The sequence below is a fragment of the Lissotriton vulgaris genome, chromosome 6 (genome assembly GCF_964263255.1).
Source record: "Lissotriton vulgaris chromosome 6, aLisVul1.2, whole genome shotgun sequence".
In the NCBI taxonomy this organism is placed as follows: domain Eukaryota; kingdom Metazoa; phylum Chordata; class Amphibia; order Caudata; family Salamandridae; genus Lissotriton; species Lissotriton vulgaris.
Window position 1 is genome coordinate 819542483 of NC_141694.1, and position 22620 is coordinate 819565102.

Here is a 22620-nt window from a genome sequence, read left to right on the forward strand (position 1 = left end):
TGTTTTGCACTTCCAGACGTGGGTCGTGAACCAATTGATGGCACCTGTGTGCCAATTTCTAGCTTGGGACCTTTTGTGGTATTAAAAAGCAGCCAAAGCCAAGTAACTTGTTATTCTGAAGGATACTACTATGTGCTTATTTCTCATCTTAGAATAGATACCAAAGTAGAACCTCCCCAAAGTTGAGGGTCTGTGGAGCGGACCCAGGCCAAAGGGTCCTGTAGGATTGAATGGATAAAATATTCTTCCTGACAGATATTCTTGCAAAGGTAATAGTGTTTGTGAAAGTGTATATTGACACCCATGTCACAGCCTGGAAGATATTATGGATAGTAATCTGTATGCCAATGCAGTGGTAGTAGGTTTGGCCCTGATGAAATAGGCTCTCCGACCTTTCAGAGGCTGTTTCTTGATCAGTGCATAGGAAATCTTCTGCAACACCTTTCCTTTCTTCGCTCCGGAGAACCCCATAGAAAGTTGGTCATCCATCAAGTGATCCTTGGTATGACCAAGGTAAAAGCCTAACACCCTTTGGGGTCCAGCCAATTAAGCCTCTCCTCCTCTTTTAAGGGATGATGAGGGGTGAAGAAGCTGGTTGACTAATGATTGCTCAACAAGGAAGAGAGTCGTGACTTCAGGCTAGAAGGCCACCCGAGTCCTTAGCACCAGTTTGTCTGGAAAAAAATTGGTGTAGGGCGGTTGCACTAACTGTTCCTGAAGTTCACTCATGCGACAAGCTGAAGTGATTGCAAAGAGGAGGACAGTCTTTGCTGTCAGAAGACACAACGAGCAGCTGTGCTTTGCCTCTAAGGGCCTACACATGAGAAATGTCAAGACCAAGTTAAGGTCCCACTGTGGAAACACAAACGATTTGGGAGGATATTTGAATGATGGTTGGTCCGGCAAACACAAAAAGGATGAAAGGGCTGACAAATAACCCTTTATAGTGGCCACTGCAAAGCATTGCTGGACCAAAGACAAAATGAACAATAGAGCATCCAAAAGTTTGGCTTGTAAAGGGTTTGTCTTGGGGACTTCACACTAGGCCACACAATTGTCCCAACTCCCAGTTTAAATGGACTTTGTGGACTTTGACGATCAGCCTCTCGTAGCAAGGTTGACACCCACCACTTTGGGTGGGAAATCACACTTAGCTAATTGCCACTTCTCAATCACCATGCATGGAGGTGTAGATTGTGCAGGTTCCGTGCTCCTGTGACAGATCCTCCAAAAGTGGTAGCCTGATTGGAAGTGTAGTGCTAGAGGCACTCTTGTGGTATGACACCCTGTGTTGACCTTTAACTAGCATTATTTTATTTGATTCTGGTGTGTTATTTTATTCTAGCCTAAATGTACAATGTTCTGCATTTGCCTTGTTTCTCTTAAAGGCATGTTGCTTGTGATCTTGCAGTCTTTCAATGGGAGCTGTCACAGAGTAGGACAGCCTTGCCAAGAACAGAATGTGTGGGATGTTCATTTGAAAGCATAAGAGAGAGAGAGAAGTGTGGAATGTACTTTTTGGTCTCGAAGTGCAGTGTTATGAGCAGTGGTGCACAAATGTGCACTGTGTTGTACACTGAGAGATGAAGTATGTGATGCTATAAGCAGTGGTGCACAAATGTGCACTGTGTTGTACCCTGGGAAGAATTATTAATTTCTTACTATTGGCTTGGCTTTGACATGGCCACATGTCATCCTGAATTCTGACTCTACCTTGTTTGAGGTGTTTTCTGTGTGCACAGACACGCTTGCAAGTTGTTTGGGTTAATCACATTCAAGGATTGTTTTGTGAAATTGTTTAATGTACCCTGGAAGGCTTTCGTTAGCTTCGTTAAGATAAAGACTGGAACATGCAAGAATGTAGAGGGGACTAGGGAACTCCTTCTGCAGTGGAATGCTTGCCTGGAAGCTGGCCAGTTCCAGTAAGATTCCTTTGGCGCAGAGGGGGAAGACTCTTGAACCTTCTAGTGTGTGTTTTGAGACTATAAAGCTGAGGCTTGTTGACAGATGAGTTGGGAGCTCACTTACAGAGTAGACGTACTGCTGTAAGACAAACGGAACCTGAGTCACGGTCAAGAGCCCAACTCAACTGTGAACGCCCCCCCGAGTGAATTGGCAAGGATGTTGAGTGAACGATCGGGTGAGGTGACTTGTGTCTGACTAGTGCCATTGTGCTGCGTGGTTCCAGTGGCTGTGGTCTTTTGAGGTGTTGAGTTTTGATTATTGCCATTGTGATGCGTGGCCAGTGGCTTTGATAATTTTAGGTGTTTTCTTTGTGATGTGTAAATGAGTCAGAATGCACATCCAAAGTAATAATTGGAAGAATTCAGTGTAGATAGCTTTCTTATCTCTTGCAGGACGTCCAGTATATTTTCTTGAGTGTTATCTCATATTATTTGCTGCTTGTTTATTCATTAATATTATTCATGCATTTAACTGTTGCATTTACCAAGTGTGTTATTATTGCTTGCAAATATAAATATATAGCTCTATATCTCTATAGCTCTATATCTCTATATCTCTATCTTTATATATATATTTCAATGTTGATTCATTTTGGCATCCGGGGAAGCCTTTCTGTTGGAGAGCATTGCATAAATAAAGACCCCAAGCCTTATTCAAAAAAGAGTTATGTATCTGAACAATGGGCCTTACATTAACCAATATATAAGAGAAATAAATATCAACTAAAATTAGTGCTATATTTTAAATGCCCAGCCGGACAAAAAATTTAATACTTCATTAAATTATTGGTAAACATAAATACAGCACAACAATAATAAGGGACACAGTCCTGTATCCTACATAAAAACACAATACATATACATATAAAACAAAAACTTTTCAGGCAAAACAACAAAGGGCGTGTACACTATAGAATATTGTTATGACAAGCTTAAAAAAAAGTAATAACACTTCTTTTATCAATTTGATTGATGTGTTTGACTGTTAACTGTAGTAGACGACGTTTCGATCCATTAGCGGGATAACTGGATCATCATCAGGACTTTTGAATGCAAGCCTGAATAAGTGTAGGCAAAAGTCTAATGTGGCACAATAAGTCTCAACTGTCGGAATGAACAGCATTGACAATATCCAATACGGCAGAAATTCCTAATGTATATGACTGTGCTGCCGTCGTTAAAGAAGATAAAAGCCGGCACGGAGAAACGCGGTGATAGCGAATTAGTGTTGAGCTCAACTAGTCTAAATAAACTTCACGGCCTTTGAATACTGCTTGTATTTTTGTGAGGCGGCAACCGTAAAAGAAGGCACTTGCAGTTTTCAATACAATGGCTTGTGACAATGCACAAGGTGATTAAAGAAGCTCAATGGCAAAATTCAAACCGCATGCATTTACCAAGTGTGTTATTATTGCTTGCAAATATAAATATCTCTCTCTCCTCTCTCTCTCTCTCTCTCTCTCTCTCTCTCTCTCTCTCTCTCTCTCTCTCTCTCTCTCTCTCTCGCTCTCTCGCTCTCTCTCTCTCTCGCTCTCCCTCTCTCTCTCCCTCCCTCCCTCCCTCCCTCTCTCCCTCCCTCCCAAAATGGGATCCTGTTTCTCTGTCAGCCTGCGCTCACCAGCGGCTGCCTAGCGGTAGGGTCGGATCCTGACCCCCAACGAATTCCTTCAATACAACAAAAGGCGCAGCACTCCAAAGCAGGTTACTTAGTGGTCTTTATTGTTCCACATCACCACTCAACCATATATATATATATTTCAATGTTGATTCATTTTGGCATCCGGGGAAGCCTTTCTGTTGGAGAGCATTGCATAAATAAAAACCCCAAGCCTTATCCAAAAAGAGAGCCTTTGCATTTTGTAACATAAAACCCTTTTCTAGGTGTTGTTGTGTTTTATGTCTCCTGCTTCGCCGTGTTTGAGCTACCGCGTGGGAGATTCTGTATTATTTGAAAGGCAAAGTAAGACAGGAAGGAAGGTGTTTGTGCCCAGATGTTCAGTGTACCACACTGTCCTGACCCAGACCAGGGTCACTAGGATAATTTAGCTTCATTGTTCCTGGTCTTCTTCAGAACTAGAGGAAGGAGAGGGAGTGGTGGGTGGGTTTCCAGGAATCCTGTGTTCTTTTTCAGAAAGAATGTGGCTGTAGAACCTCCAATGCACAAAACATTTGACCCTGCTAGTTCTTGCGGTGGAGAAAAGATCTAGCCATGGTACTCCACTGCAGGAAGAATCCCGGCACCACCTCTGGATGTAAATGCCATTCGTGATCAACCAGATGCCACAGGCTGAGCTCGGCCACCCTGGCTTTCAAGAATTCCTCTAAGTGGTTTGTGATCAGGGAAATGCCCTGAAGCTACAGCAAACTTCAGAGGTGCAGAGCCATCTGGCTCTGCGCCTTGACAAGAGAGGATACTCACGATTTTCTATGTTCTGCAGTGTACAGATTCACATTCCGGTCCCAGATCTCCTTTGCGTGCATGACAGTGATCTTGTTGCATGACGTTGTGCTCTGAACCAAGATACCAGAGACACACCTTGTGCAGCTCCATGACCAACTTCTGTTTTCTGCAATCAAGACATGGCTTTAAGCCTGTTGTTTTAGGAACGGAGATCGTTTCCCAGCACACTGGTTTTCAAAATGGTAAGAATCGTTGCAGGCAGACAAATATGGTAACAGAGCTCTGAATCTGCCTCAGATCGCACGGAAAGAAAGGAACTGATGTCAGTGCACAGGGGTAGGGCATATATGCTGCTCCACTATGTCACTTCCGGATGGTGTGGAGCCGCATGGTTTCCAACCTAGAGGCACATATGGGCAATGGTGAATACGTTTCTAGATCCAGTCTGGCACCTAGGGAGTATTCTAAGGTAAGGAATCTGCAGTTAGAAGTCTCCATCAGAAGTATATTTTCATTTCCTTCTACTTGCAAAACCTCCCTCCAAAGTGATGTATTTATTAACAAGACACAGGGATAACTTCAGTGATCAATTCAAGCCTTCCCACTAAGATAGTTGTCATGTGTGGCACCTTCAGTCAGCACTCTGCATGTTGGGACAGTTACGTTAATACTCATTTATCATTTATTTTTAGTTTAGCAATTGTATATAGTGCAAATGTATCCAAAGGGCAATAGAATATTTTAAATGAGAACCACACGTTACACATTTTTTAAAGGATGGGGAGATTAAGTGATTTACCCACAATCAAGGAATGTTGAGCAGGAGGAGGGATTAGAACCTGGTTCCCCATTTCCAAAGTCAGCAGCTCTTGTCATTAGTCTTGCATCTTCATTCTACGCATTGACGTGAAAAGCCAAACTACAAATCCCAGACTGCATAGTACTAGTGGCACAAACGCCAGAAAAGCACAAAGGAGTTACACGCGATACAAGCGACTCTGGAGCTATGCTAAGGCACGGGCGTGTTTTCAATATAGATGCATACCATGGTTTTCTCCAAGTTTGCCTCCTCCGTCATCACCACAGCTTGCCTCACTTGTTCGTATGCTTTGCTTTCCCTGTGCTGCATGTCCTTCAGGTTCTTTCGCACCACCACCAAGGCTGACATGAGTTCATCCCTTTCTCTGTGACAGCAGAAAAAAGACAAAGTAGAATATTAAAACTCAACAGGAACAGGAAATACTATAAAATAAGTTCCCAAATCTGAGGGGATATGGAGAAAATGGCAAACTACGAATAGGTCAACAGATACATTTATTAACAGACCAATTGTTTTATAGGATGGACCATCTTGGATGCCTCGGGGATTAAGAGTTACACAAACAACAAAAATACACACCTAGAAGCGGTTTTAGGTGAAACCGTGTAAATAGAACATTGGCAGATTTTGAATTATCATAACTAAAACAGGGTCTGAATTTCATAACAAAAATATTAACAACAAACTGCGCAAACGCAGTTAAAGAGAAATTCTATAACCAATCACTGGTAATTAATTGTAGGGACATTTTTCATTCTACCTTTTATATGTACCACTACACAAAATATTTTAAAAGGATCGGATTAAATCCAGCATTTCCATCCATTACACTTTTGCAGCCTTTTAAAATAAGGTTAGTGGGCACACTGCATTTGGGAGGTGTGAGCAAGTCTTTTGGTTCTTCATGGTCTCTCAGGAGTGTTTCTTGAAAACAACCAGGGGACACTAATTAAGCCATATTACTTGGGTGATCCAGTCCTGGATTGTGTGCCTTCCTTCCTGAGTAGCCATTCTTAGATGTTCTAAACATACAGCTGAGGTGCTCAAGGTAGGATCCCTCCTCTCTACCTACACAGCATGTTGGGTATATGCATGAACAGCACATAATGACACTCACTGTATTTAACCTTTATATGGTACTCTTGGTAGACTTGGTGGTTGGGAAATCGAGAAGAGTTGGGTGGCAGTCCAATGGCAGGCCTTTCTAAAAAAATGATATCTGAATGCCATCTTTGGAAGATAAACAGCTTCCTCTTGACCACTGAAGATTGGATATCCGTTCATTTTCTGAAACTGAATTCCAGAACGTGTCTTTTTCTCATTTTATCGCCGCCATTTTGTACTTTGGGTCTGGAATGGTTTCCTGCTCTGTCGGTTCTTGATGTCGCCCCATCCTTGGTATCTCAGTAAGTCCTCAGGTGTTGTTATTAACTTCGCACCAAACATGAGATCACAGCTCAAATCAACTACAAACCTAGGAGCACTCTTCGATAGCAATAATAAATTGGAAAACGGAATCTCTCCACAGTCGCAGCAGCGAGACAGCAACACCCTTGTTATGATTAGATTCGACTATACCTTTCTGAGCGGCAAATCATTAATACTTTGGTTATGAGCAAACTAGGGCACTATAACTTTGTATTTAACCTCCCATAACAATTTTCCATACCACTTGACAAGTTCTACACTTTGCAGCATGAACTTTGTTCCATCTCACCAGATCTCTATCCATTTTCTCCTCGTATTATCAGATTGGAAGTTTAACTGTCAAAACCATGCCCATCGAAACACTACTAATCCTAGTTTTTAAACTTCTGCATGTTACCTCTCCAAACTAGCTTTCACACTGTACTCCCTCTCTTGACCTGCGATTCACACATCATAATCTCCTACTAAAAATACACCAGGCGTTTTGTCAATATTTAACATTTTAATGTGAATAATTGAGCACTAAGCAAGAATGCAAATGATATTGCTGCAATTTTCAAATTTCTCATTGGACAGATTGCATCCAAATCCTATAGTGAATCAAAAACAAGGTAAAAATTCCTACCCCCATGAATAGTATGTTAGAGCGGAGGGGAGGAGGTAGAGAGAAGGCGATAAAAATGCAAGAGTCAAGAATACATCAAGAACAAGAAAAGATTACTTATTTGTAGTCTTGGTTCTGTATTGTAGGAATCTTTATTAAACATTAGAATAATTGACTACTACATGCATGGACCCCGGAACACTTCATTTTAATATATTTTACCAAAGGTTTATAAATAGATGGTGAAAATGTCCTTAAGATAAACATCACACTTTGGAAGCCTACCCAAGGCAAGATGTTTTCAAATATACACTGTCAGACAGCCACTAGCCCAGGAAAGGGTAGACGAAGGTCCTTTTCTCATGTAGGTGAGCTGCTACTACACCCACGCATTTGGAGAACATGCATGGTGTTGATTTGAGGATGAATGGCAACATTGTGTACTGAAAATGTGAGTTCCCTACAACAAATCTCACGTACATCCCATGATGCATTGCTAGGGGGATGAGGAAGTAGGCATTATGTAGATCTATTGCACACACCCACTCATTTAGTTTCACATGCGGACAGATTTGGCTCAGAGTGTAGCATCCAAAATTTCTCTCCCTTTATGTATTTGTTGGTAAACTGCGGGTCCAAAATCAGCCTGAATTCTTGCTTTGGACATTTCATTTGAACCAGGAAGTCCCTACAGTTCACTCCTTTTGCTGAGATCGGACGAACTCGAATGCATATTTCTTTAGTAGGACAGCTGTTTCTAAAGATGGTAATTTGGTGCTTTGATGTTTGCTTTGAAGGAACTTGCAGTAGTTTGACTTTGAAAAGCAGAGTATCCATAACACACAATATTTTGCACCCACTTGTCTGTTGTGATGGACTCCCAGTCTACCTGATGTATAGATGCCTCTCCTCTCACCGGAGTAGCCTCCAGGGGGAAGGTGGATTAGGCTGTCATTGTCTGTTTCCAGAGAAATGCCTTCCTGGAGGGTTAAAAGGTTCGTTGGAGTGAACTTAGATTTTGAGGGCTTCCACTGATATTGATATCTCTGGTCTTGCTGGAAAAGGAAATCTCGCTGCCTGCGTCAAAGCAGGTCATCAACTAAGGACCTCATTCCATCCCAAAACTCCCTATGGTACTTTTCTAGAAGCACAATAGTGCTGGCATTATTCAAGTGGAGAGCTGCTGTCCCACTTGCTTTTCTACCAGTTACCTCCAGGTGCTTTCTTTTTCTCTTCAGCGGAGCAGTTGTCTCCGGTGCGGAGACATCTCTGCATCTCATGGAAGTTACTATAATGTAGTCCTGTGTCTGGTCTGATTGAGGAATTCTGGACCAGACTGAGGAGTTCTGTAATTTTTCATGAGATGAGGTGTTGCAACTGTCACTGTTGCTAGAGAGAGGAACTTCTTTACAATGTTTAGAAGTTCTGGTACTAAAGGCTAAAGAGGTTTAGTGGCTGTCCGCTGAAGAGCCTCTAAAATAACTGAAACCGCTGATTGTAGAGCTTCTAATGGGAAAATCAGTTTTGCAACCTTTTTAGCTAGGACATCAAGAAACACTGAGTTGTCATCAATCACTGACACACATGAAGTCAACACTGCTGGAGAATTGGGAGTGCAGGAGCGTTGAGCATCGTCAATGTCTGTAAGAGAAGATATGGTGTTCAAAGGAGACCTACGCCTCTTGCATTGTTCTGGGTTATGCAGAGATATTGAACATTTATCCCCAGGTGGCATTGGTTGAGATGTAGATCTTTTCAGTTGCTTAGGCAAATCTTTATACTTACTTATAGGCAGTGCTTGAAATGGAAAAATAGAAGTGCAGGTACTCTGTATCAGAGTACCTGCTTGTTTCTGAGAAGTGCTGGTACTAGAATCTTACCTCCTACTGGGAATCACACTCCTCTTCCCCGTCTCTGAAGTGGTCTGGTCCAAAACATGAAAATCTGTCTTAGGAACAAAGTCTCGCCAGCCCTTTCCCAGACAAAATGATGGTTCCTACATAAGGCGTGGACTCCAGCTCGCCTACACCTACATAATATTAGCAAGGATTCCAGATGTTGGAACTTTAAGGAGGAGTTAGGGGACCTTGCCCACCTGCTACTATACTGCAAATGTGTAAAACCTTTTTGGGATAATATATTTAACTTTATTTCTAAACTATTCTCATGCTCCCTTAAAAGGGAACTCTCTACTCTGATTTCTGACTTCGTCAGGGTGGAATACTTGAATGATAAAGATAGTGCTCTTTTGGATCTTCTCATGATAGCAGGAGTCAAGGTTATATTAAATAACTGGAAGGACACCCAGAAAGTGTTGTTTAAATGCTGGTTAAATTGGGGCTCTCAACTCAGAGGCACTGATAATATTACTCTCCAAAATTCACCATGGAAATCCCGTGTTAGACATATGTGGGATAGCCTTGATATATACTTTTAATCACACAAACCGCCGTAAATGACACCCCCACAAATAGGGGAGTAGGCTCACCGTCTACCCATATCAGAGTAATACCTGTATGCTAACTATTTTCTCCCATAGGGTCCCAGCAGCGACAAGTCGCAGTAGTACTTTTGTAGATGTTTACCGACAATGTACCGTCTGTATTATTATTTACTTTGAATGTTTAGGATTATTTTTCTTTTTGAATTATGTTCAGGTTTCTCAGATACATTCAGGACCCTTATAGCCCCTCATTCATTTCCCAAGTACCCGTCATAGGGTATGCAAGATAATGTATATAAATATATATGAGTCATAATGTCAACGATTTCCTATTCACCCTAATGTTGAGTTCTTCATCCTCATCATAGCGTATTTAATTTCTTTTTGGTAACAATGTATGTATATCTGTGCAGTTTATGTTTATTCATTTGTGTAAAACAACCAATAAAAAACTTTTGAACAGCATTTGTAATTGTACTAAAGGTTAGTTTTTATGTGTCTCGCCATTGTGTAAGAGGGCCCCAGATTTTCTTACCCCTTTTACACCTCTTCCATATTAGGACCTTCTTCTAATATCTGCTGCGTATTTACCTCAAGGCTTACACCTTCACAATTCTCTAGGTATCTTTCAATTTCGATCATGTCTCCTTCGCCATTCTCCGTATATAGTTCTTTATAAAACCTCCAAAATGCTTGCCGAATCAGTTCTGGGTCTTTTAATTGCCCTGCCACTGGATCTATAATCTCCCTGATCAAGTTTTCATTAACCTGTTGTCGTAAACATACCGCCAGTTGATGGCCTACTTGTTCATTAACTTCATAAATTAATTCTTTTTGTGCTGTGGCTTTCCTGATTGCCTTATCTGTAAATAAATTAGTAATTGCTGCCTTGGCAATTGCTACTTTAGCTAAGGTGCTAGAAATATCCCCAGTAGTATCCCTATTACCGGTGGTATTAACAAGTCCTACTTCTGCTAACATTAGCTCATCCTGTAATCTCTGTATCTCCTCTTTCTCCCGTCTATTTGACCTAAGCGAATATGATATCGTCTCGCCCCGAATCCCAGCTTTCAGGGTATCCCAAACAATCTCTATTGATGTGCTACCAATGTTTTCAACTAGGAACTTGGGAATCCAATCTTTCATATGGAGATGATATTGAGGGTCATTTAATAATGCTTTTTCGAATGTCCAATGGATTGGCTCTGATTTCATTGGTCTACTAGTCAGTGTACAGAAAAGAGGATTGTGATCAGATAATACCCTGGGCAATTTAACTGTATGACAGTTCTTACTTAGTGAATTTGAGAGTAATATATAATCAATTCTGGCATGAGTGCGATGCGGATTTGAATAATAGGTGTAGCCAGGATCACCAATATTGGTATTCGAAGTCTGCCAGCTATCCACCAGACCGTGTACGTGACACAGATCTTTGAGAGAGCAAAATACTTTGGGTTTACGTCCTTTATACACCCGGTCGTCGTTCAATGACCAGTTTGACAGGAGATTTATATTGAAGTCCCCAGCGATCATCACTGGAAGAGGCCAGTGTGCCAATTCGTTAGAGACCTCATTGAAAACCCCAGGGTCGTCTGTATTACTCCCGTAGATAACACAAATTGTCAGTTTCTGCCCTATTTGGTAACTACATTCGGTGATAGCCCAACGGCCAAACCTGTCAGTTTTGGATTTATTAAACACCAGTCCACTCCCTTTAGCCAAAATAGCAACCCCCCGAATTTTCGCCCCTTGTGAGGTAGCACATACCAGTTTATATCCTAATGTGTTTAACAGTTGACTCTGGGACCCTTCAATATGCGTCTCCTGCATACATATAATATTAGCTCACCAGTTTTGAAAGCCGATTGCAACTGATTGTCTTTTTTTAAGGTCATTCAGACCACAAATATTCAGAGATAATATTTTTATCCCAGCCATGTTACTAATTGAAAAGAGCCATAATTTTTATCCCAGGATTCCTGGTTTCCCGTGATCCCTTTATGTATTTCCCTATAAAATTTCCTATCCTGTGTGTCTAACCTGTCCCGCCTTCCCCCCTCCCCTTCCCCACCCCCCACCCACCACCACCTTTGAAGGTTACCTGGGCCTATCTGGACCAGGGGTGTGACCTCCGCGCGAACGGGCCCTGCGGGCTGGGCTAAATATAAGTAGTTTGCTTATCTACTACCAGTTGAGCTTAAAAGCTAAATATTCTGATGATATCTCAGACTTAATTTCCATAGGCTTCTCAACCCTTCCGCTTATATTATGGTACACATTTCCAAGTGTAGATAAAAGTAGTTAGTTCAGCCTATCAGCTACTTCTACAACATTTCATTGATATAATTTAAGATTGTTTCCCTAGGTTCCGAGAGCCGGACTCCGAAATTTCACATAGATAGTCCTCAGCCTGTATTTCGCTGTTAAAGCTTCTAGTTGTGCCTTTGATTATTATTTTCAAGCGTGCCGGATTTTGCAAAAATACTTTTGCTCCAACTTTTTCAAAGGGTCCAATTAGCTGACGCATTTTCCATCTCCGCTCCACGGTGGCGTGGGCGAAGTGTGGTCTGACAAAGAATTTAAACCCCTTGTAGTCTCTTTGGGCAGTAGGTCTTGCTAGATCATAAATTTTTCCCCGAAGAAGAAAATTACCAAAGCAAACCAACATTGCCCTGGGATATTGATTTTGCTTGTTGGAATGCTTTGATATCATTAACGGGAAGCGGTGAGCCCGCAGTACTTTCCTTTCCATATCCCAGGCTTCCAGCTCCGGAAATGACGTTTTAAGAATGTCAATCATTACCCCTCTAGCATCGCTTCCCTCAAAAGTCTCCGGAATTCCAAGAAACCTTAAATTGTTCCTTCTGGATCTGTTTTCCTGATCTTCCATTTTGAGCATGAGATCCCTTATTGCTCCATCTTGCTCTTTTCCTTTTTTCTGGAGCATCACAACATCTGTTTCAAGGTTCTCGGAACGAGTTTCCACCATGACCATTCTCTCAGAAATCTCAGTGCAGATACTTCCCACTTGTTTCACTGCGACTTGTAGTTTTTCAATAGCCACGCGATTCTTTTGGCTATCTTTCTTTACATCCGCGTGAACATTTTTAATTGAGCTAAGCACCTGGCTCAGTGAGGGCTCCGTTGTTTTTTGTTGGTATCTATCTTTGCTCTCTTGTGAGTTCGAAGTTTGACATGGTGTTTCTCCAGGTGATTTATGCTTTGGGTTGTTTCGGGGAAAGTTGGGTCTGCTTTTGACATAGTCCGTGTTATTACCAGGATCAGTAGTTTCCTCATTCAGCAAATTTTGTTCTCTCTTGTATTTTGACCTTTTTTTCCCCAACTCCTTTTTTTCCCTCTGACATTGATTTCACTGAGGTCAGCGATCTCCAGTGGTACCATGTCCATTTGTACGCTTGGGCTAGAATCTCTTGAATTGCTCACTTTGCTAGAGCTGCTTGAGTCACTTGAGTTGGTTGAGATAGACATCCCTGTCTCATATAAATCGGATTCGGAATCTTCATCTGAGAGAGAGTGGTTTGCTGAGTGCGAATCTTTCCCAGCAAGAGATGCGGCCTGATTTGGAGAAGGGTTTAGGTCCCCCATTCCGCCGATGTATTTTTTTGATCTAATTGTTCAATTTGCTCTCTCTGGTTGGGTGGCATTACCTCTATTTCTGTCGGTGTCTTTGCCTTTGCCTCTTTACTACTCATTTTTGATTTAGCATTTGGGTCTGCATACCAAGTTCCTCCGCCGGGACCTGTAGTTAGGCTTTCCTCCAAATTGGTTGCGGGCATGCTTTGAGCATCTTTACTACTTCCACTCCCCTCTTTAGAGGTCTTATTCTGGATTGCAATTGATATTTTTCCATTCATTATTGCATCACTCTGATAATCTTTATGTAGAGGGCTGAATATGTTAGAGATTCTTGGTTGAGATGACGCAGATATGCCAGTATTCTTTGCTGATGCTTTTAAGTTTTTAATAGTCTGTAATCTCTGTGCTTTTTTGGCCATTAACTCCAGTTTAGCATTTTCTTCTGTCTCGCCCCCAATCTCCTCCCTATTTTTAACTGCTTTCTCCTTTTCCTTCTCCTTCTCCTTCTCTTTCTCTTTCTCCTTTCGCTTAGTCTTTTCTCTTTCCTTTTCCAGTTTTTTTCCGATATTTTTATCTTTAATTTTTCCCCCTTTTTCTTTTTCTTTTTCCTTTTCTTTCTCTTTTTCTTGAGGCTCAATTCGCGCCGGGTCTTTCACCATGTCTTTCTCCTTTGCTCTGGCTCCTCTAGTTTCCGGGCCTTTAAGTCTATTAGTTATATGTTGGACAGGTGTCTTATCAGTTTCTACGTTCTCAAGATACGGTAGGGTTGATGTCGGTGTAGCTTCCTCTGACACATCGCCTGTTTCACCCCCCTTTTCATTGTTTACTGCACCCGCTTGCCTTTTTTGCCCTTTCTGTTCCCTTTGAGAGGTAGCCTCTTCCCCTTCATCCTCTCTAGTGTCCCTTTCCATGTCTGTACCTTGGGAGAGCTTCACAGTACTAATCAGATAATTTACTGGCGTCTGTAAGCACTGCTGCTTTCCACTTTGAGACTTGCTCTCATACCTGTGGTAAAACTTTTTCAAAACAACACTCCGTTTCCTCTGGGTTCTTGTGTCTTTACCTTTCTTTGAATGGGTAATTTCTCCTGCACATGTAGTTGATTCGCTCTGCGAGAGACCAATAGTGAGAGGGTGAGAATAGCGTTTGGTTTTTGCAGGTATATCAAATATATATACAATAGGAGAAATAACAGTATCCGATCCGATCAAAGCAAATAGAGCCGATAAGGCAGACAAAGCAGGCAAGTCAGATAAACCAGCCCCAAATCTTTTTTAAATCCCACGTCCGAAGAGCAAGTGGCAAGAGACCCCCTTTATCCCTGGTTTAGATCTGTATCTATATCTGGGCAACATTTGCTTTTCAGTCTCTCTCTCCCTCCGCTTTATACCGACGTTACCCTGGTAATGGGACACGTGGTACACGCTGAAACACGGTATGCGCGTGAGGCTAAAGACACGTATTCCAGTGTCTGCAGATGAAGCCCAGGAGCCCAGGTAATCAGTCGATGAGACGGGACTCCGAGCATTTAGGGGGAGAGAGAAGCGATCAGAAACACTGCAGGAACAGTTTTGCGGTTTTTCATAGGTAAGTTCAAAAGATCACAGGAGAGCAGCAGGTAACGAATATCAAGCCGTGCAGTGCCGTAGCTGGCGAGTTTCCCCCTCCCATGCGAAGCACAGAGCGCAGAATGGCTGAGCAAGTGTTCTGGATAGTAAGAAATTATCCAAGGGAACCACAAAGTATACAAGGTACCCAGCAAAGTGATGACAGGAGACGATAGCTGAGTTAGCGCTGACTACCACCGTCACTAAACAAATGCCAAGTAAGCAAGGCAAGCACAGTTCGATGCAGTTAGCACATAGCAATGTCTATGTTGAAAATCGAATTTACAACCTTCCAATGTCAAAATGTCAAAATATAAAGGAAAAACCCACTTGCAGCCGGGGCTTATTCACGGTTTTCACGATGCGTTTTCGAGCATTTCGACCATTTTTCATTCGATATCTTCTTCACCTTTCCTCTCCCAGCGGCACCTTAACATTCCGGTATCTTGAAGAGTCGTAGATAGATGATAGCCAAGCAGTTAACAGGACTCAGGCGGGACTCAGGCTGACATTAAACATGATTTTCAGACGCCAAGCAGGTCCAGACCGGGTGAAAAAAAAAAAGAAGGTGCGGGAATATAGAGTCTTAATCACTCATTCAGCGTAGAAAGCATTTTCTAGACATAATATGACCCAGCGCCGCAGAGCACCACCACTGCGACCGCTCACGCTGACGCCATCTTGCCTTCGTTCAGTTTCAGGTTCCGACTTCACCGGACCGTTTTTGGCTTCACCCGGGTGTCTTCACTTTACTCTTCACTCTTGCACGGTTAACTTTCCTTTGTCACGTAACAGCCTCGTAAGCGTAACGAACTGCATAACTTTACACCAGTGTTCGGTCATTATTATTATTTTTTGCCCCCACCTATCACCCTTGATTTTCACGTCCTAGTCACTCTTTTCTATCACTTTTATCAGTACGTTGAGGGAACAGTCCCCTTCCTAAAGCAATGTTTATTATTATTTATTTATTTAATGGTTTTGTAAAGCGCGTAGTAACTCAATGAGCATCCCAGCGCTGACCTGCTTCTCCAGAGGTTTCAGCCGTCTAACGAAATTATGTTTGAGGGAAAAGGAGAGTCTTTAAAGATTTCCTGAACTGGAGGTAATTCGATTCTGTCCTCAGTCTTCGTGGTAGGTGATGTTTATTTCCTCCACAGATCAATCTCATTCCACTGATGAAGGGACTTGGTCCCGAAATGCATAGGGACATTGGCATTTCAAAACGTGTGGGTTGAATGAACTGAACTAAATTTCACAGTCTATATGAACACTAATATATGACTTTATGGATTAAAATCACGATGAATCTATTGGATCGTTGAATTTGAGTACTTTTTGAAGAAACTGAGGTAGTCACCTCCACAGGAGCACCACAGGATTCAGTGTGGGAATCCCCCACACTCCCTTGCCATATGTTTGACACTTAAACAGGTCCTCGACAGGTGGGTGAGACCATGCTGGGAGGAAGACCTGGGCCACTCATTGACTGACAAAGAATGGACTTTCTGTCTTGATCAAGTACAGAAAGTCTCCCCCAATCATAGGCATACACTCCTTCACTTTAAATTCCTTAACAGGATCTACATCACCCCACCCCAATTAGCCAAATTTGATCCTACTCAATCATCAAGTTGCCCAAAGTGTAAGGCTCTAGATGCCGATTTTGCTCATATGACCCGGACTTGCCCCCAAATCATGGTTCACTGGGTTGAGGTATTTCAAACGATAGCAAATATCATCGCTGCACCTTTCATCCCCTCTCCGAGGCTAAGCCTATTAGGACTGGTCAGCTATATTAAACTGTGCTATCATAGATTTGTAAAGCAAACACAAGGAGACGATGGACGGAGCGCTGAAACTTTTCAGACACTCACCCCCAGTCACAGATCTGGGTTTAATCCATCATGGCTGGCTGATGATGGCGGATTAGCCAGAAACCGATCCCAGGATGCTTGTTTCCGGTCCAGGGAAGACATGGCTTGGCAGTTTGGGCTGGACTGTTGGCATGAAGCACAGAGTCAGACTGATTTGCATATGGCCATGTCTGAACTGGGGTGGTGGAGTGAGCTAAAGAATGATGGTGGAATGGTGATGGATTAAACCCAGATCAGTTGACTGGGGGTGGGTGCTTGCAATGTTCAACACTCCGTCCATCATCCCCTTTGGTTTTGCATCATAGATTTGTAGCCATGGCATTGATGCTAGCGAAAAGGAAAATAGTGAAACACTGGGGAGCCAAACATTGCCCTACTAAAGCATCATGGTTACGCAGTGTGTCACACTGCAATCTGCAAACAGATATATATGCCACGCTTCAAACCCCAACCTCACGACCTAAGGACATATGGTATGTCTATCGCAATTACTTGCTACAAGCCCCAAACCCCTCCCAGGAATCATCTCCGGACCTTCAGGATGTTACTGAGGTCATCGCATCCGGTTCTTCCCGGATACCGGGCACTGTTCAGACACAGAAACATCACACTCCTTACTCGTCCCTTCACAGCCTACACTCCCGAAGACATGTATAACGCTTTCCTGCCAAGGCAGATAGTATAAACCAAAGACTACAGACTTATGGAAACCTCCCCTTCCTATTCCCCTTCCTATTCCCATACTTATTATTGGTTATTGTAGGTTTGTCAATTCATTTTCTCTCAAAAAAAAAAAAAAGAACGGGAGTGGTGTCCCTTGAAAAGTACTCTGATGAGACGTTTGGACCATGCAAGCACTATAGTAACACAATAAATATACTAAAAAGAAAGGAATTTGTAAATAAATTGTAAATTGTAAATTGATACTTGTATAGCGCACTACTCACCCGCAAGGGTCTCAAGGCGCTTGTACGAATACCGCTGTGGAACCCATCCTGGCTTTCCCTGTGAGGTGTCCACTCCTGGGCACCCCCAAGGTGGAGGCCAGGCATCCTTAGCGTTGTGGGGACCGTTGTGGAGATTAAGCAAGCTATTGCCCAGAGTTGCAAAGTGGGACTACATGATTGGAATAGGCCCCGAGGCGAGAATTATCAGGTCCGTGGAATTTTGAGCCCAAGACCCGCCGAGGCAGGAAATTGAACCCTGGTCCCGGGCTAGACCTCTGCATCAGGGTCTGCCGCTCTAATCATTGATCCCTATTTAAAATCTTTTGCTGCATTGCTTTATATCGGATGAAAAAGTCATACAGGGGTCCCTCAAACATGGTGATATCCCTGAATAACACAGTAGGTGGCCTGGCACATGGTTGATAAGCCTAACTAACACAGTAGGTGGCCTGGCTCATGGGTGATAGGCCTAACTAACACAGTAGGTGGCCTGGCTCATGGGTGATAGGCCTAAATAAGACAGTAGGTGGCCTGGATCATGGTTGATAGGCCTAACTAACACAGTAGGTGGCCTGGCACGTGGGTGATAGGCCTAAATAACACAGTAGGTGGCCTGGCACATGGGTGATAGGTCTAAATAACACAGTAGGTGGCCTTGCACATGGTTGATAGGCCTAACTAACACAGTAGGTGGCCTGGCACGTGGGTGATAGGCCTAAATAACACAGTAGGTGGCATGGCACATGGGTGATAGGCCTAAATAACACAGTAGGTGGCCTGGCACATGGTTGATAAGCCTAAATAACACAGTAGTTGGCCTGGCACATGGGTGATAGGACTAAATAACACAGTAGGTGTCCTGGCACGTCAGTGATAGGCCTAACAACCACATTAGGTGGCCTGGGTCATGGGTGAAAGGCTTAAATAACACAGTAGGTGTTCTGGCACGTCGGTGATAGGCCTAAATAACACAGTAGGTGGCCTGGCACATGGGTGGTAGAGCTAAATAACACAGTAGGTGGCCTGGCACGTCGGTTATAGGCCTAAATAACACAGTAGGTGGCCTGGATCATGAGTGATAGGACTAAATAACACAGTAGGTGTCCTGGCACATGGGCGATAGGCCTAAATAACACAGTAGGTGTCCTGGCACATGGGCGATAGGCCTAAATAACACAGTAGGTGTCCTGGCACATGGGCGATAGGCCTAAATAACACAGTAGGTGGCTTGGCACATGGGTGATAGAACTAAATAACACAGTAGGTGTCCTGGCAGGTCGGTGATGGGCCTAAATAACACAGTAGGTGGCCAGGATCATGGGTGATAGGACTAAATAACACAGTAGGTGTCCTGGCACATGGGCGATAGGCCTAAATAACACAGTAGGTGTCCTGGCACATGGGTGATATGCTTAAATAACGCAGTAGGTGGCCTGACAAATGGGTGATAATCCCACATCTATTTTATGAATTGCCTGATAGAACCTCGTTAGTAGGTAAAGTAACTGAGAAAACAACAAGCTAACCACTTCCCACTTGTGAGTATCATCCCTTATGAGCGCAGTCCTACTGGTATGTCAGTCTTCGACCCAGGGGCGCATTATTACTTATTAGATGGTACTCAGTAAGTGTTACATGTTGACTAGCAATTTCGCTTATTGTGTGTAAATCCGACACCTGGAAAGACTCTATTACTCATTTAGTAAGGGTCACTCCTTAGAGCACAGACTCCCTTGTTCATTATGTGGGAATCTCATGGCAGCAAGAACACAGAACCCTTATTATTCAGTACATATGTACCTGATAGGTATTTCACCTCTCATGTGTAGGTGTCCGGTCTATTGCAAGACAATGGGGACAGGAAGTAAGGACATGGAGGCTTCAGCAGATGGGAGCAGACGTACGCTGGCTACATCTACATGGTAGGAGAGATGAGCCATAGACATGGAAACTGGTGGAAGGGACAACAGACAGAAGAAGCGACCTCGTGAGAAAGGAATACTAGGGAGGTGTGTGGGGGAAAGAGCAGGTGGAGAAAAACTTACCAGATGAAGGGAGATGCCAAATAGAGATTGGAAGGAATTCATGGATGGGTCTGAGACTGGTTAAAGTGCCAAATGACTCGCAAGTTACAACATCAGGGCGGTGGCATAAATGGTTTGGTACGGTCAGAGCATTGTCAGAAATGTGTCAACATCATATAGCCTCTGAACCCTGATGTAACATGAGGCTTGGTGTAATAAGACTGGCTATATTCAGAGGTATTATGTAATTGGAATACTGCCATAATTTGTCACCCGATAGCAAGGCAACAAATGGACTTTATTTTACAGGGCAAGCTGATTTCTAAAGCATCTCGTCTCTTGGACAAGTAGGTAATTTGTCAAATTCTACACCCAATCAGCCAGAATTCAACTAAACGAAATTCCCTATGCTGGTTCATCATGTATTCTTATTGGAGACACGAAAGCCAGTCATGCTTGAGAATCTCTCCATTTACGATGGCTTTGAAGAGCAAAATAGCAGCACGGGAGGTATTTGTGCCTCAACAGCTGACTTCAGATGTTTTGAAGCAGATCCCTTCTTGTTCACTGCCCATCCTTTTGGAAGTTGCCTTCGTTTCACAATGCACCAAACACAATTCTCTAAGATTCGAAAAGCCCTTGAAGAACCACCAGATTTCTGGGTTGCTCTGAAATTGATAATCCAGTCTCCAGTAATCTATTGCCACTATTGTTATCATTCTGTATGTGGTAATCATTTTGCATGAGTTTCCTTTAGCTCCTTCTTCTCTTGAAAAGTGAACAAACTATGGCAGCCAGAGAAACCAATGCCGCACCACCTGGAGTATTCACCCAAACAGTACAATCCTATTGCCCACCTCTAATGGCCAGCTGCTCATTGGACATACACAGGTCACAAGTCCTAAAAAAAAAAAAAGAAGTGGGGGGATGCTGACGTCACAACAGGATGTGACATCACGAAAGGTGGTTTGCACCATCGGACTCATTGCCCCCCTCGCTCACCCCTTAGATGCGATTGCATCAGAAAAGCCAACGCGTGAGCAGCGTTCTGAATGAGCGTTCCGATCTCGCCCCAGAGAGGCCAAAGAGTGAATGTGTGGCTCTATTTGCTCGTTATCGAGCTCCCGGTAAAATAAGTGGGGGGACGCCGTCCACCCACGTGGTACCCCGATTCGAGCCCTGGACATACATTTGAGACAATGTATACTAGAAAAGAGAGGCAACAACCAAATGTGTATAAAAACAATCAATTGAAAAATACGACTAGTAGATCCTTTTCGTATGGGCATTATAGGTTTATTCAGGTTCTTCATCCAAAAAATAAAAGCGCAGCAAATGGAATGAGCCAATAGCAACTGACGTAGTATTCCTCTCCCCATACAGGCAAACTGAAGTAGTCACGATTCTAAAGGCCCTCCTCACATTCATGTAAAACGATTTTAGTGTCCTTCCTCACATCCTGGAGACACCCTCTGAGAATGCATAAAAGTCAAAATCCTGCAGTATTGCAACGGTAAAGATAGTATATTCCATGGCTACCAAGAAACCACAGAGTGAACATGCAAACGATAACCATTCCGTTTTTGAAAAAAATTCCAAAATAATATTCCTGAAAAAAAGAAGCAAGAAAGCACAATACTTATAATAAAGTATATAAATTAAGCATAGGCAGAAAAAAGGGTTTCTCAAGCACAGAAGAAAGGGGGCACGAAGCACCCACCACGTTACACGAGTACTTGATTGTGCTCTAAAGCGATAAATGAAATGACCAAGAGTAGAAGACATTTAATTCCGCAACAATAAGATCAAGACTAGAGATTTCTTGTTTCACCACAAGGTGGCAGTGCTTTCCAACAATCTAACCTTTAGAAAGCGTGAAATCAAGATAACTTTGAAAACTAACATAATCACTTCGTCTCATTAGTCCTTACATTATGAGGGCAAGTCCTGTCTAAGAAACCGACATCAAGCTAATCTTGTTAAATTTAATAAGAGAAATGAAGTCCCTTCCTCTTGACAAGAAGAGGACATAAATACCCAACACGTCACCCAGAAGGGCGTGGCCTAAAAACATGTAACGCAAAAAATCTATGCTTAGCATAGTGTGCCGCCCGGCTGGTCATTTGCTGTTTATATCCTTGCATCCAGAATATATATGATACAAGTAACATTACACCTACAACAAGCCAGGAATACTGGCTTTGTCAATGGTTGTTAGCCGCATAAGATAAATAAGCAACAACTATGGCTTCGTTGTATATAATATTGAAAATGCTTCAGTTCTGAAATTATGAGACTGTGAAAGAACTATAAGGAGTCTCTTTGAAATTACATCAGAGGCAGTGAAGGGTGGAACTGCTGCAGAGTTAAGATTTATTTTTTCTCCCTGAGGGTGATGGCAGAAATGGAGAGCCCAATAGGGACCCGTCCCAGCATCTGCTTTTAAGAACTGCTGGTGCGGACTAGTACTGCCAGGACCCGGCCCACTTAAAGCCGTGGTGCCTTCTATCATCCATTCCGGGTTGTTGCTGGAGGTGTGCATCTTTGCTGCTCATCCTGCCCAGGTTTAAACAATCTTTGGACTGACAGGCCCTATGAGCGAGGTGTTCTCTGGAATGACATTCCCCTAGCCAAGAAATTACGCAACATGATGCAGTCTCTACGTACAGAAGCTGGGGTCGACTAAGATGGAAGGGTGAAGCTCCAGTGATGATGGATCGTCCTTTGATAGTGCTGGACGAGGTTTTTTTCCATCCTTCAGTATGTACAAGTGAATTCTACAAAATTCGCTTCCACATATCACGTAAGAATAAAGCATTGGCAAAGCAAATAGGTCTGTGCTCAACTGTGTCTTTTATATCGCAAAAGTGAATGCATTCTACATTTAATAAAAAAAATAAGAATG

At 42.9% G+C, this 22620-nt stretch overlaps 1 protein-coding gene across 1 annotated transcript in view; it reads right to left on the reverse strand.

Annotated features, from left to right (window-relative positions):
* SDCCAG8 (SHH signaling and ciliogenesis regulator SDCCAG8) overlaps positions 1-22620 on the reverse strand; it is a 1376087-nt gene that overhangs the window by 1102378 nt on the left and 251089 nt on the right. The window contains exon 9 of the mRNA XM_086925289.1: positions 5411-5549. Within this exon, the coding sequence (XP_086781415.1) occupies positions 5411-5549 (139 nt within the window). The remainder of the gene's footprint in view (positions 1-5410; positions 5550-22620) is intronic.